General features: G+C 41.0%; 1 protein-coding gene across 1 annotated transcript in view; it reads left to right on the top strand.

The window, feature by feature from the left end:
- The first annotated feature begins 6,484 nt into the window (after positions 1–6,484).
- Positions 6,485–11,753, top strand: part of LOC122800349 (transcription elongation regulator 1-like) — a 123,734-nt gene continuing 118,465 nt past the window's right edge. Inside the window, exons 1-2 of the mRNA XM_044069798.1 lie at positions 6,485–6,571; positions 7,253–7,291. Coding sequence (XP_043925733.1) covers positions 6,525–6,571; positions 7,253–7,291 — 86 coding nt within the window. The 5' untranslated portion in view covers positions 6,485–6,524. The remainder of the gene's footprint in view (positions 6,572–7,252; positions 7,292–11,753) is intronic.

Genomic DNA, 11,753 nt, shown 5'->3' with positions numbered 1-11,753 from the left:
CCCCTAGTTCCAACATCTCCTGTACCTCTTCCCTCAGAGTCTGTTCGACTCTCTCAGGCACCCTATAAGGGGCCTGCCTGATAGGCCTTTGGGATCCTGTATCCAACTGGTGCTGCATCAGGTGGGTGCTCCCTGGTTTCCCAGTGAATATGTCCCCAGATTCCTGCAACACTGCTCAGATTTCTCGAACCCGGGTAGGAGATAGCTGCTGGGATATTGCTACCCCTTCCACTGAGGTGTCAGCCCGAGCCTCACTGAGGAGATCAGTCCTCAGATCTCCCTCAGACTCCTCCTGCAAGCCACTGCAAATGCTCAGCAAAAGGTTCTCCCTATCATGGTAAAGTTTCATCATGTTAACATGGTACAATTTGTGCCCCTGCCTTCTGCCTAGCAGTTCCACCAGGTAGTTAACATCACTTACCTTACTCACCACCTTGTAGGGTCCCTCCCAAGCTGCTTGCAGCTTGTTGTGTCTGACAGGAATGAGAACCATTAGGTGCTGCCCTACAGCATACTCTCTAGCATTCCTGTCATACCACACCTTTTTCTGTTGTTGGGCTTCTGCCAGGTTCTCCTGGGCCAGTCCCATGAGTTCCCTAAGCCTTGTCCTGGGGTTCAAGACATATACCACAACAGAATCCTTGTGAGACTCACACTCAACTTCCCACTCATCTCAAATTAAATCTAGAGGTCCCCTCACCCTATGCCTATACAGCAACTCATAGGGTGAAAAACCTGTGAATTCCTGGGGAACCTCTCTGTAAGCAAACAGATGGGGCAAATATTTGTCCCACACCCTCTTAAACTGATCTGCAAATGCCCGTAGCATGGACTTTATTGTAGAGTTTAACCTCTCAACAAGACCATTAGTCTGGGGATGGTAGGGGGTGGTCTTCATGTGCTTCACACCACAGGACTTCCACAGAAAAGCCAGCAGGTCTGACATAAAATTGGCACCTCTGTCAGTATTTCCTTTGGGAAACCTACCCTGCTGAAAATCTCTAGAAAGGCATCTGCCACCTTCTCTGCCTCAATGGAGGACAAAGCCACTGCCTCAGGGTATTGTGTAGCATAATCTACAATCACTAGGATATACTTTTTCCCTGTGGAACTTGGGGTACTCAGAGGACCCACAATATCCATAGCTACCCTCTGAAATGGCTCCTCAGTAACAGGCAAAGGCATCAAAGGAGCTCTCACCTTGTCTCCTGCCTTGCCTACCTTTTGGCAATGCTCACAAGTCCTGCAGTACCCTGTTACATCTCTGGAAATTCCAGGCCAATAGAAGTTTTGCATAATACGCCTCTTTGTACGTTTTATGCCCATATGACCTGCAAAGGGAATATTATGGGCTATGGCTATAAGCGCCAGATGGTAAGCTCTAGGCACTACCAACTGCTGTACTCTCTCACCTTCTAGCCTTCCCTCAAGGGTCCACTCTCTGTATAGTAACCCTTTGTCCCAGTATACAGATTCCCCCTTCCCTTGAGAATCAGGTGCCTCCCTAGCTACCTGCCTCAGGCCTTGCAATGTAGGGTCTGAGAGCTGAGCCTGTCTCAAGTCTCTCCTTGTAACTCTTCCCAGCTCCCCTTCCACAGGAAGTCTGGCATTCTCTGACAGTGGTGCCTCACTGTCAGCCTGGGTACTACTACTCACCTCTACCTTTGCAGTCACTCTGTCCAAGGGACCATCAGTACCCACAAGCAGCTGTGGCTCACATTCAGTCTCACTGCTACAGAGTAGCTTCCTTACTGAAGTAACCACCTCACCAGTCCTGGCTGCAAGTATGTGGTCTGTCTGGGTCTCCCCCAGGCTACCAGACTTGTATGCTTGTCTCCTAGCCTGACTGCGTAACACTGCATAAGTACATAGTACTGCCTCATCCAAATCCTTCCCTCTCAGGACATCTGCAGGATGGTAGTTCCATACCCCGGTTGTCTCAAGACAACCCACTATTGGCATTTTGTCTTTACCACTTACTGGCTCCCTGACCTTTGGTTCCCCACCTTGCCTCCATGGACACATGTATGCCACATGGCTCCACTGGTTGCATTCAAAACATTTAATCCTAGAGCTCCTGGACATATACCTGGACTAGTGGCTTCCCCTGCTACTTGTGGATTCTGTTGGGGCAGTCTGTGCTGCCCACCATAGGTTCCTTTAGACCCATGAGCAGTACCGGGGGTCCCTTTCCTGTGCAGGGTTGCCCTGCTTGCTAGGTATAGGTCTCCCTTCTTCCCCAACTCCTCTGAAGTAGCACACTGTTTATCAGCTAACCAGATCCTCATGTCCTCAGGCAAAGTGCTACGGGCTTGTTACCTTACCAAAAGGTCTGCCAGCCCTTCAAAAGTGGTGACCTGACATCCACTCACCCAGCTATGAAAATAAGTGCTCAGTTCAACAACATATTCACATACATTTTCATCTGCCTGGCATGTACGCTCACGAAACTTTTTCCTATACATTTCAGGTGTCAGCTTAATACATTCCAACAAGCGTCTTTTTACAGCAGTATAATCAAAACAGTCAGTGTCATGCATTTTTGCTAAAGAAATTACAGCTTTACCATGGAGTAAGGGGGTCAGGAACCGTACCCAGAGCCCTTGGTCAACTTCATACTGTTTACATACCCTCTCAAACATATGAATGAAGCTATCAAAATTATCCCCCTCTTTAAACTGTGGAAGAAATTTACTGATGTTTTGTGCTTCTGGGGTCGCGTTACTCCCTTCCCCATTACCTCCATGACTCTGGCGAAGAGTCAGCATTTCCCTGTCATGCATCCTCTGCAGTTCATTTTCCACAGCTTGCAGACTCCTCATTTTCTCAGCTGCTTCTAGTTCCATATGCCTGGCCTCCATCTCAAATCTCTTTATCTCCAGCTAGATTTTTAAGTCCATTGCAGAAAGATTGAGCTGTCATTCTCCGAGGATATTGTATCTCCACTGTCAGTCTGATTGTCCTCCAGGCTGCTGTTTTCTGATGCAGCTGTAACCAAGGCTGCAATCATGTCTGCTTTAGTCAGGTTCCCATGCACCAGTCCCCTAGCCTGGCAAATCTCTGCCAGCTGGCTCCTTGCCAGCTTTCCATACTCCTCTCCTGACATGCTGCCTGCTCACCCTGACTAACACAAAGCTAACAAAAGAAATAAAACAATTGTGATCTGAACTCTGAATATACACTGCGTGGCTGTTTTAGAGTACAAAACATTTTTAGAGATCACTGTACGTAAGCTACAGGAATTCACTCTACCCACACCACTACAAGCCAATTAGTGTGTGAAGTAGTTCCCACGACTGCAAACCACATGTGACGACCGTGCCCTGGCCCAGCAATCAAGGAGCCTCAATCCTTACCACTAACACCAGGGAGGTCGTCTCATAGAAGAGAGGAAAGGATAACTAATACACACAGTAAAGTACAATTTTCCTTAAGTGCACACAGAGATCACAGTCAGTCTGGGGCTGGTTGCTCCTTTGCTCACCAGGTCCCCAATAAGACTCCCCACTGGCACAGCTATAGGGTCCAGGTCTCAGCTTAACTGGGCAAGCTAAAACCTCCAGTATCCTCTCTGTCCAACCAGTGCTTCGTGTCTCTGCCAGGTAGCTGATACACACACACACACACACACACACACTCTCTGATAAGAGGTTATACAACAACACAGACTTTCCTGGGAAAAGGCTGGCACAGGTTCTCCAGCTGTACCCCTACTACCCAGACCATATGGTAGTAATTCCTGCCACCACTAAGTTAATTATCAGCCACTAAAACGGTGTCCAATTATTACTGTGCAATATTATAATCCAATGGTAGTATGACTAATCAGTCTCAAGGCTTATTGGAAGGGCTTATTACAATAAACTCTATAAATATATAATGTACTCTATAGCATACTTTATCTTTACATAAACCAGTCACAGGTAGAAGGTTTTAAAAATATTTAATAATAAATAATTAAAACACAAGACAAAACTACACCACTGAGATAGCCAAGAGTTCAGAGATCACACAGAAACTTAAAATAATACAGTAGCACAGGTCTAATTTCAAAGAAAAATACCCAATTAATATTTACTAGCTTTAACTATTCCTACAAGAAATCACAGTGCTAAAACTTACATGTGAGCATAAGGCAAAGTGCTGAGTTAGATGTCCAAAGTCAAAATGCTCCCAGTCTCTCACTGAACAACAGTTTTTAAACACTAACCAACAGCTCTGCTGAGGCCCTCCAAAATTACATCATTTTGACACTTAGGTCTTCCCAGTATTCATATTGCATCTTGACACCTGGTCTGAGTTCTCAGGCCACAAACTGCATTACTTTGCAATCTAACACCTGCTCAGAAACTTACAACAATATAAGGCATTTAACATATATATACTCTAGGAGAAACCAGAGCAATAAAGCACCTTCCACCTGCAAATTCTGGTCATAAACTTTAGCCCTAAAACAATGGGCATGAAATCTTCATCCAGACGCACTGCAGCCTACTTGTAAAACATGAAAGGGTCACACCATGCTTCACTGGGCCAGTAGAGTGCAATGTTGTCACATATTTTGCAGTTCCACATTTCACAGTATTCTTTTACACTCAAGAAAACATGCCTGTATTTTACATTTATCTATAAAGATGATAGAATTATGTATCACATTCTATTTGACTAGGCTGGCAGCCTTTGCCCATCTCTCCCCAATCGTCACATCGGGCAAGAAAGCTCTGAAGTCTGGCCCCATTGCTGCCCCTGGCATTCCTTAGCAGGTATGGAGCGTGGAAGGTGCCCCAAATTTTTTTAGGGGGGTGCTTCTTGCCAGGATACCAGATATTGATAAGGCTACTGCAGCGACGATTTACTTAGGCATCTACTACCTTAAACAGGTCTCTATCAGAATAAAACACACTCATTAAAGCACCTTCATCCGAAGGTCGTTTCTGCTTAAGTTTGCAATACAAATTCTATCTTTGTTCTACAAATCACCACAGTCTACAATAAGGTCAGTCTCGTTAAAGATAAAACCATTCATATGGTGGTAACAAATAAATTCACTGTCCACTGGGCACGTGTTATAATTTCCTTATCATGACACATTAACCACACTAAATAAGAATGCTCAAACTACTTCTTTCACTGGTAACAGCAATAATTTATCCATACTAACAAGTGTCAAAAATTTAAAAAAAAATGTATTATTCCACTCACGGGTGTTGCCAGAAATTCATATTTGGTACTCAGATATCATTTTGCTGTCCCCCCTCACCCATCTGTCAATTAAAAAATGTACTCAACCATCAAAATTATACCCCTATATGCTTTAGAAAGCAGTATCCTATTTTCAGCTATTACAACTTATAAGCATAAAAAGACTATTTAAGAGGTACAGTCCTATCATGTAAGCATGTTTTGTTTAGTTCAATAGAACAGACACTAGTTTAGAGAATTCTAAATGTTCTAGGCTGTTACACCCATTAGGTTTTCAGAAAGATGTTCTGAAAAATTGTACTTATTTGAGTACATGGAGTACACCTAGTTACACACTTGATTCTACTGACACAGAGAACTTCCTACTCCAGCATAACTTAAACAATGAGCAGATAACAGCCGAAAGTAAACCGTCTAGCATTAAGAACCACCTTACAGTAGTAAAAAAATCCAAATACGACAAAAGACTAAGCTAATACTCCGGTTTCACCACACACCAACTAGTTTACATAACCTCTCAACTGTACAGATTTTCACAGAATGTCTAGATTTTTGCCTCAGATTTTTGTTCTGTACCTCAAATTTGTGGTTTTCAGGCAAATCATTGAGGGTTGTAGTCAGAAAATAATGACAATGACATGTGAGCTCCAGGCTTCATTTCCTTCAGAAAAAAATCATAGTGACGCAAAAGCAACTGTTCTATCAACTTTCTAACTTTGTAAGAGCGATATTTAAAAACTGTCCCCTATTTATTGCTTTGTAACATTTCTTGGGTTGAGAGGTATGACTAGGGTTGCCACCTTTTCAAATGCCCAAAGTGGGACATTTTTGATACAAACGTCAGATTTTGCAGGCCGAAACATACTGATGGCCAGTGTAAAAGAACTTCACATTTTTCCTAAATAAAAGCTTATTCTTGAAGCATTTAGTTGCTTAGTCTGTTTCCTATAACATTTAGGTGTTTCAGCTATATAATAACTGTTTTATGCAACTATTATATAAAAAATAGGAAATAACTTTGTCCTACAATCTCAGGACATTTGCCATTTTTATAATTTTGTTTGCAGGACATAACTGCCCGAAGAGGGACAGGTGGTAACCCTATGACATACATTTTAATCAAAAACATAAAAACAATTAAGAATGAAGAAAAACACATAAACTGCCTGAAAATTCCCATACTAAATCAAATAAATGCCATACCCAACCAAAACTGATATACGTTCTGGCGTTCAGGATAAACACACTTACTCAATAGTTTTATTGAGTGCGTCTTTGATTATTGTACTTCCGGGTCCGTTCTAGGTTTTGGTAAACGTGCAATGGCGGAACATAGTGACGCAGGGCTAGGGCTATTCAACGGCGATAGGTAAATAATAATTAAACCATCAAACATTACAACACACAGTGCGAGTAGACATTGAAAATATGAAATCATAAATGTACACTAATGCACATGACTAGATTTAATTAGTATTTTGCGGAGTTATGGAAAATAGACATTTAGGGAAGATTTATTAAATGCGGCCTGCTCTGATTGAGAGCCAATACTGTATGGATTTGTTTATATGTATTTTTTTTTTGTTGAATTTTGCATTGTATTGATAATTATGATAGTAAGGTAATACGCCATTATGTTGTAGTAAAAAGAAGAAACCGCATTATTTTAAATTGCGCTTGTTTATAGCAGAACTGAGACGTAAATGGGTACTGAAATGAATGAATTGTGGTTCAGTAGGCGAACGCATGCATTTCATATTGCACAGTAGTTTTGTATTCCGATTGCTACGATAATTGGCTATGCGGGGTTAAAGCCTAGTATATAAAAGTCTTATTAAGTTAGGGATAGAGCAGAAATATGTTTAATAGTTTATCAGCTTTGTTGATCTGAACTGGTCATCTCTCTTTACTGGGGGAGATCCCGGTGTGTGGATTCCAACGGCACTATAGACCAAGAACAATTAGTGTGACCAGTAAATGTATACATATAGTAGAATTACTGAAGAAGACTTCTTGGTTGGATAAATTTTGATGTTAATGTTTCACGCAGTCAGCTGCTCCTGGGCACTACACTTCAAGTACCTGACAGGTAAGAACATTAACACTTTTTTAATTTAATAGAGTAAAATAATTCTTGTTTTCAGTAACCTGTCTATTGCTTAAACAGTGGCAACGTTTTTAGTCTGTGTAACTTAACTGTTTACAGAATCGAAATTATGGTATTTGCTTTTAGTCTTCTGCTTACATAGGGGCACCACATCCCTGCAGAGTTTCTCTCATTTTTATGCCGTATATTTTCTTGCAACTGTTTCTTTTTAAGCTATGGCCTTAAGTAACGTTTGAGAAAATTATATTTAACGTGTTCTGTTTTAGTACATTGTATGCTGTTTGTGGTGATCAAGATACAGCATCTTGAAGGTCGTCCTGGTTGTGCATATAGACTATAATTTTATTTCTAAGGAAGTTAAATGGTGTCGGTGAAATTGGTTAGCTTTTTCAAGTGGGTGTGTAGAAATGCTGTAAAGAAAGTAGCACCTTCCAAAGACATGACTTTGGTGCTGCTGTTGCCTGTGGCATCTAGTGGCTACTGCATGTTAACTGTGTTATTTTTTTTAACGTCAGGATAGTGATGTTTTCACACAGGTTTTGTAATTGTGTAGAATTGTTTTAATATAAATCTGTTCAGTTATGGAGGCACTTACAAATTTAAGTGTATATTTTCTGGCTTGTAATTTGTTACAAAAGCAAATGGAACTATGATAAGCAAATGTGAGGAAAAACAAGGAGTTCAGATTTGGTGCAATCACTGTAACTTTTTCTAGTAACCACAGGCTTTGGTAGTGTATATACAAATTATTTTGAATGTGTTCGTGTTTGATTTATGTTAATATGCATGGTATTTCTACACAAAACTGTAGTTTCAGCAACCTTTTTTTTTTTGTTCTTTTTCTTTCTTCTTTTTGTAGCTGAATGAATTACCATCTGCTGCTAATTTGGCGACTCTGCACCCCCCACCCCCCGTGTTGAACGGGTGCATGCATGGGTGGTTGCATGGTGTTGTGGTACTTTTCATTATCTTGATGTACACTGTTTATTACAGGGGGATCTGTGCCTGGCATGGCATACAGGGCATTGTTCCCACTCTGGACCTCCTGCATATCCACAAAATAAACCACACCAAAATTACCTGTTCTAAAGAGGTGGCGAATGTGGATGAGTTTAAATACTTGATCAACAGTTCAGAGTAATGGTGAGTTTGGAAGAGAGGTGAAGAAGAGAGTACAGGCAGGATGGAGTGGGTGGAGAAGAGTGTCCGGAGTGATTTGTGACAGACTATCACCAGTAAGAGTGAAAGGGAAGGTCTTCAAGAGGGTAGTGAGACCAGCTGTGTTATATGGGTTGGAGACAGTGGCATTGACAAAAAGGCAGGAGTCAGAGCTTGACGTGGCAGAGTTGAAGATGTTAAGATTTGCACTGGGTGTGACGAGGATGGACAGGATTAGGAATAAGTATATTAGAGGGTCAGCCCAGTTTGGAGACAAAGCCAGAGAGGCAAGATTACGTTGGTTTGGACATGTGCTGAGAAGGGATGCAGAGTATATTGGGGAAAAAGATGCTAAGGATGAAGCTGCCAGGTAACAGGAAAAGAGGAAGGCCTAAGATAAGGTTTATGGATGTGGTGAGAGAGGACATGCGGGTGATTGGTGTAATGGAACAAGATGCAGAGGACAGGAAGAAATGGAAACAGTTGATCCATTGTGGTGACCCCTAATGGGTGCAGCCGAAGAAAGACTTAAACCTTGGCTGTGATGTGAATAAGACCTGCTGAAGAGACAATGTATGCCAGAGACTACCCTGTCTGTGGAACAGGCTCCCCATCCATGTGAAACAGAATTCTCCCTCACCCGATTTCAAGTGCAACTTGGACAGATGGATGGTGGACAGGAAATTCATCCCCAGTTTGGCACCTATGCCTCTAATGGACATAGGCAACCTGTAAATGTTTCATTTCCCAGACCCCTTCTTGTAAATGTTTCATTTCCCAAGCCCCTGTTTACACTTGTCAAGGGTACCAGAACTTGCCAGAGGTTTAGAATGGATGGTTAGGCTTAAAAATGCCCTTGTGGTTGTTAGCCTAGTAAACAGTTATGAACCTATGAGCATTGAAAATTAAGGCACGTAATTTACAGTGCTTAACATAGAATGTTCTGTGTGTTCACTTTCCTAGTAAAATAAAATCCCATACTGAATACTGTAGTTCTTTGAAACCAAGAAGAAGTAGTAGAAATTTATGTTGACATAGTTTTAGTGTTGATCTAAATTAAATGCATGCTTTTTTTCCCTTTAAAATATAAGTAGGAAACCTTCTTGTGGTTGTGTGATTTCATAGCTGAAGTAACAGGTACGTGAGAGCAAGAAGGGGCAATGAAGAGACTGTGCATCTGCATGTATCTAAGTATGCATGTATATCTTCAGGTGCTTATGTGTACTCAAGATATATCTATCTTAAAAAGTGTTGTTGAGCTTTTCATTGGGTGTCTTTTGTTGAAGGTTTTTTTTTTTTTTTTTTTTTGTACTGGAGGTTAGCCTCCCTCAAATGACTATAGGACAAAATTTTGTAGGTGGTGAAGAGGTTATACTAATAAGTTCCGTTATAAGGCTTACATGTGGAATTAAAGGGGTCGGAGAACTTGCTGTGTTGTATGTATGGAGGCAGCTGACTTACTAGATCTTTAGTGGATGACTGGTGACAACAGATTAGAGAGCATACATTTTGCAGAGTGGTGGGGCTTACAGTGTCTTGAGATGTTTTCTAAAACAGTGTCATATGTTGGCAAGAAAAACAAATGCTAGAGTTATTTTAACTTGTTTGTGCAGAGTGCAGTGCCTCTTGTGTTAGGTGCGTGAAATACATGTAAACTATTATGGGCTGTGTTCCAATTGTTGCTTTTAGATGCACATGATTATTGTGGGGTGCATCTCAAGTATTGCCTTCAGCTAAGTGTGCAGGTGCTAAACACAGGGCAGGAAGACTGTATTAAACTGAGTTTCTTCATACCTGAACTGGAGAGGGGACTGGGGAAAAAAGGTATAGGATAAATATTATGTGGGAATGCAGAAGTGGTCACTAGGAGTAAGAATAAAGATGTGAGAATATTAAACAACTTTAAAATTTATTCCTTAAATACTACCCGTGATTGAAGTTACCCCACATACAAAACTACTTGGCATGACAATCTTAAATTTGATTTACATGTCCACAGCAATGTCAAGAAAACCTATTGAAAACTAGGCACCCTACGTAGGGTGAAGAAATTTCTTAAAGACTATGCCAAGGTAACTCTAGCTACCACTTACCTCTTACTATCTCTTTCATGTGGATCCCCTATCATGACCAGTTTACAGGCCTCACTTGGTTCTAAACTTGAATAGTACTATAACAAAAGTCTCCTGATTCGCTTACAGCAAACCTTACCGTAGCCACCACTGTTGAGCACTAAATATACTTAACTGGTTCACGCTTCCTCAACACTTGATCTTTTACTCAGCTGACCTTAACCCATACAGTAATGAATACCTTATCCACCTGCCCAGCAATTAGACCTCTACTGCAATACAATCTTCCAGGTCATCCCCCACTTTAGTCAAGTAATTAATAAACAACTGCTTACTGTCTACAAACCACAAAGGGCTGCTGGGGTCAGTCTCTATTCCAATAGTGTAGCTAGGGCTTGGAGTAAAATTCCTATAGCAATCAGGTCTAACACACATCACTGTTGCTAAAGACTTTCTCTCTGCACCTGGCTTTGTCCTTTCCCTTTATGTGAGACACAACTCTTAACACCCTTCATCACCTTTCTTATGTCTCCCTTTAAAGCACTCATTTAACTCGCTTATACCCTTGAAATACCTCACTTTAAAGTACTTTTTGAACTATTTTATACTTGCTTCTAATTAGCACAACCAAATTTCTATTACTTCACTATTTTTCTATTAACACTCAAACTTGCTTATCTCCTGTAATACATTTCTCTATTGCATTTCTTAAATTACTCCTGCTTGTCTTGTACACCACTCTTCTATCCACAAAGTCTTAATACACTGCTTGTAAATTTAATATTTTTGAATGTCAGTACAAATTTTATTGTATTGACTGTTATAAGTGTTCACTAAAACTGACTTATAAAATTTATTGTAAATATTGATTGCATTAAGTAAGATACCTTGGACCTTTTCTCCCTGGGCCTCCACTGAAAAAGGGCACCTGTGCCCATTCAGACTTGGGTAAACAAATGTCAATAAGTAAAATAATTTTCTTGCCTCCTCCTCGTCACTGCAGATCCATCTGTGTGCCCTTTTCCCTTTGTGGTTTATCTGTTCTTCTCCCAGGCAACTGGATCTTGCTGCATGTCTCCTTAAAGGTGTTCTCAGCATTTGAAATGAAGATGTTCCTTGTGGCACTATCATTTTATAAAGTTAATGTTTCTCTTATAGGACATGTTACATGTTTTCATCAGTGAACTTGACACACACATCTGTGTTATCTTCTG

This window comes from Protopterus annectens, chromosome 4.part0, assembly GCF_019279795.1.
Source record: "Protopterus annectens isolate FY-2018-M chromosome 4.part0, PAN1.0, whole genome shotgun sequence".
In the NCBI taxonomy this organism is placed as follows: Eukaryota; Metazoa; Chordata; order Ceratodontiformes; family Protopteridae; genus Protopterus; species Protopterus annectens.
This window is presented reverse-complemented; position numbering and strand designations above follow the sequence as displayed.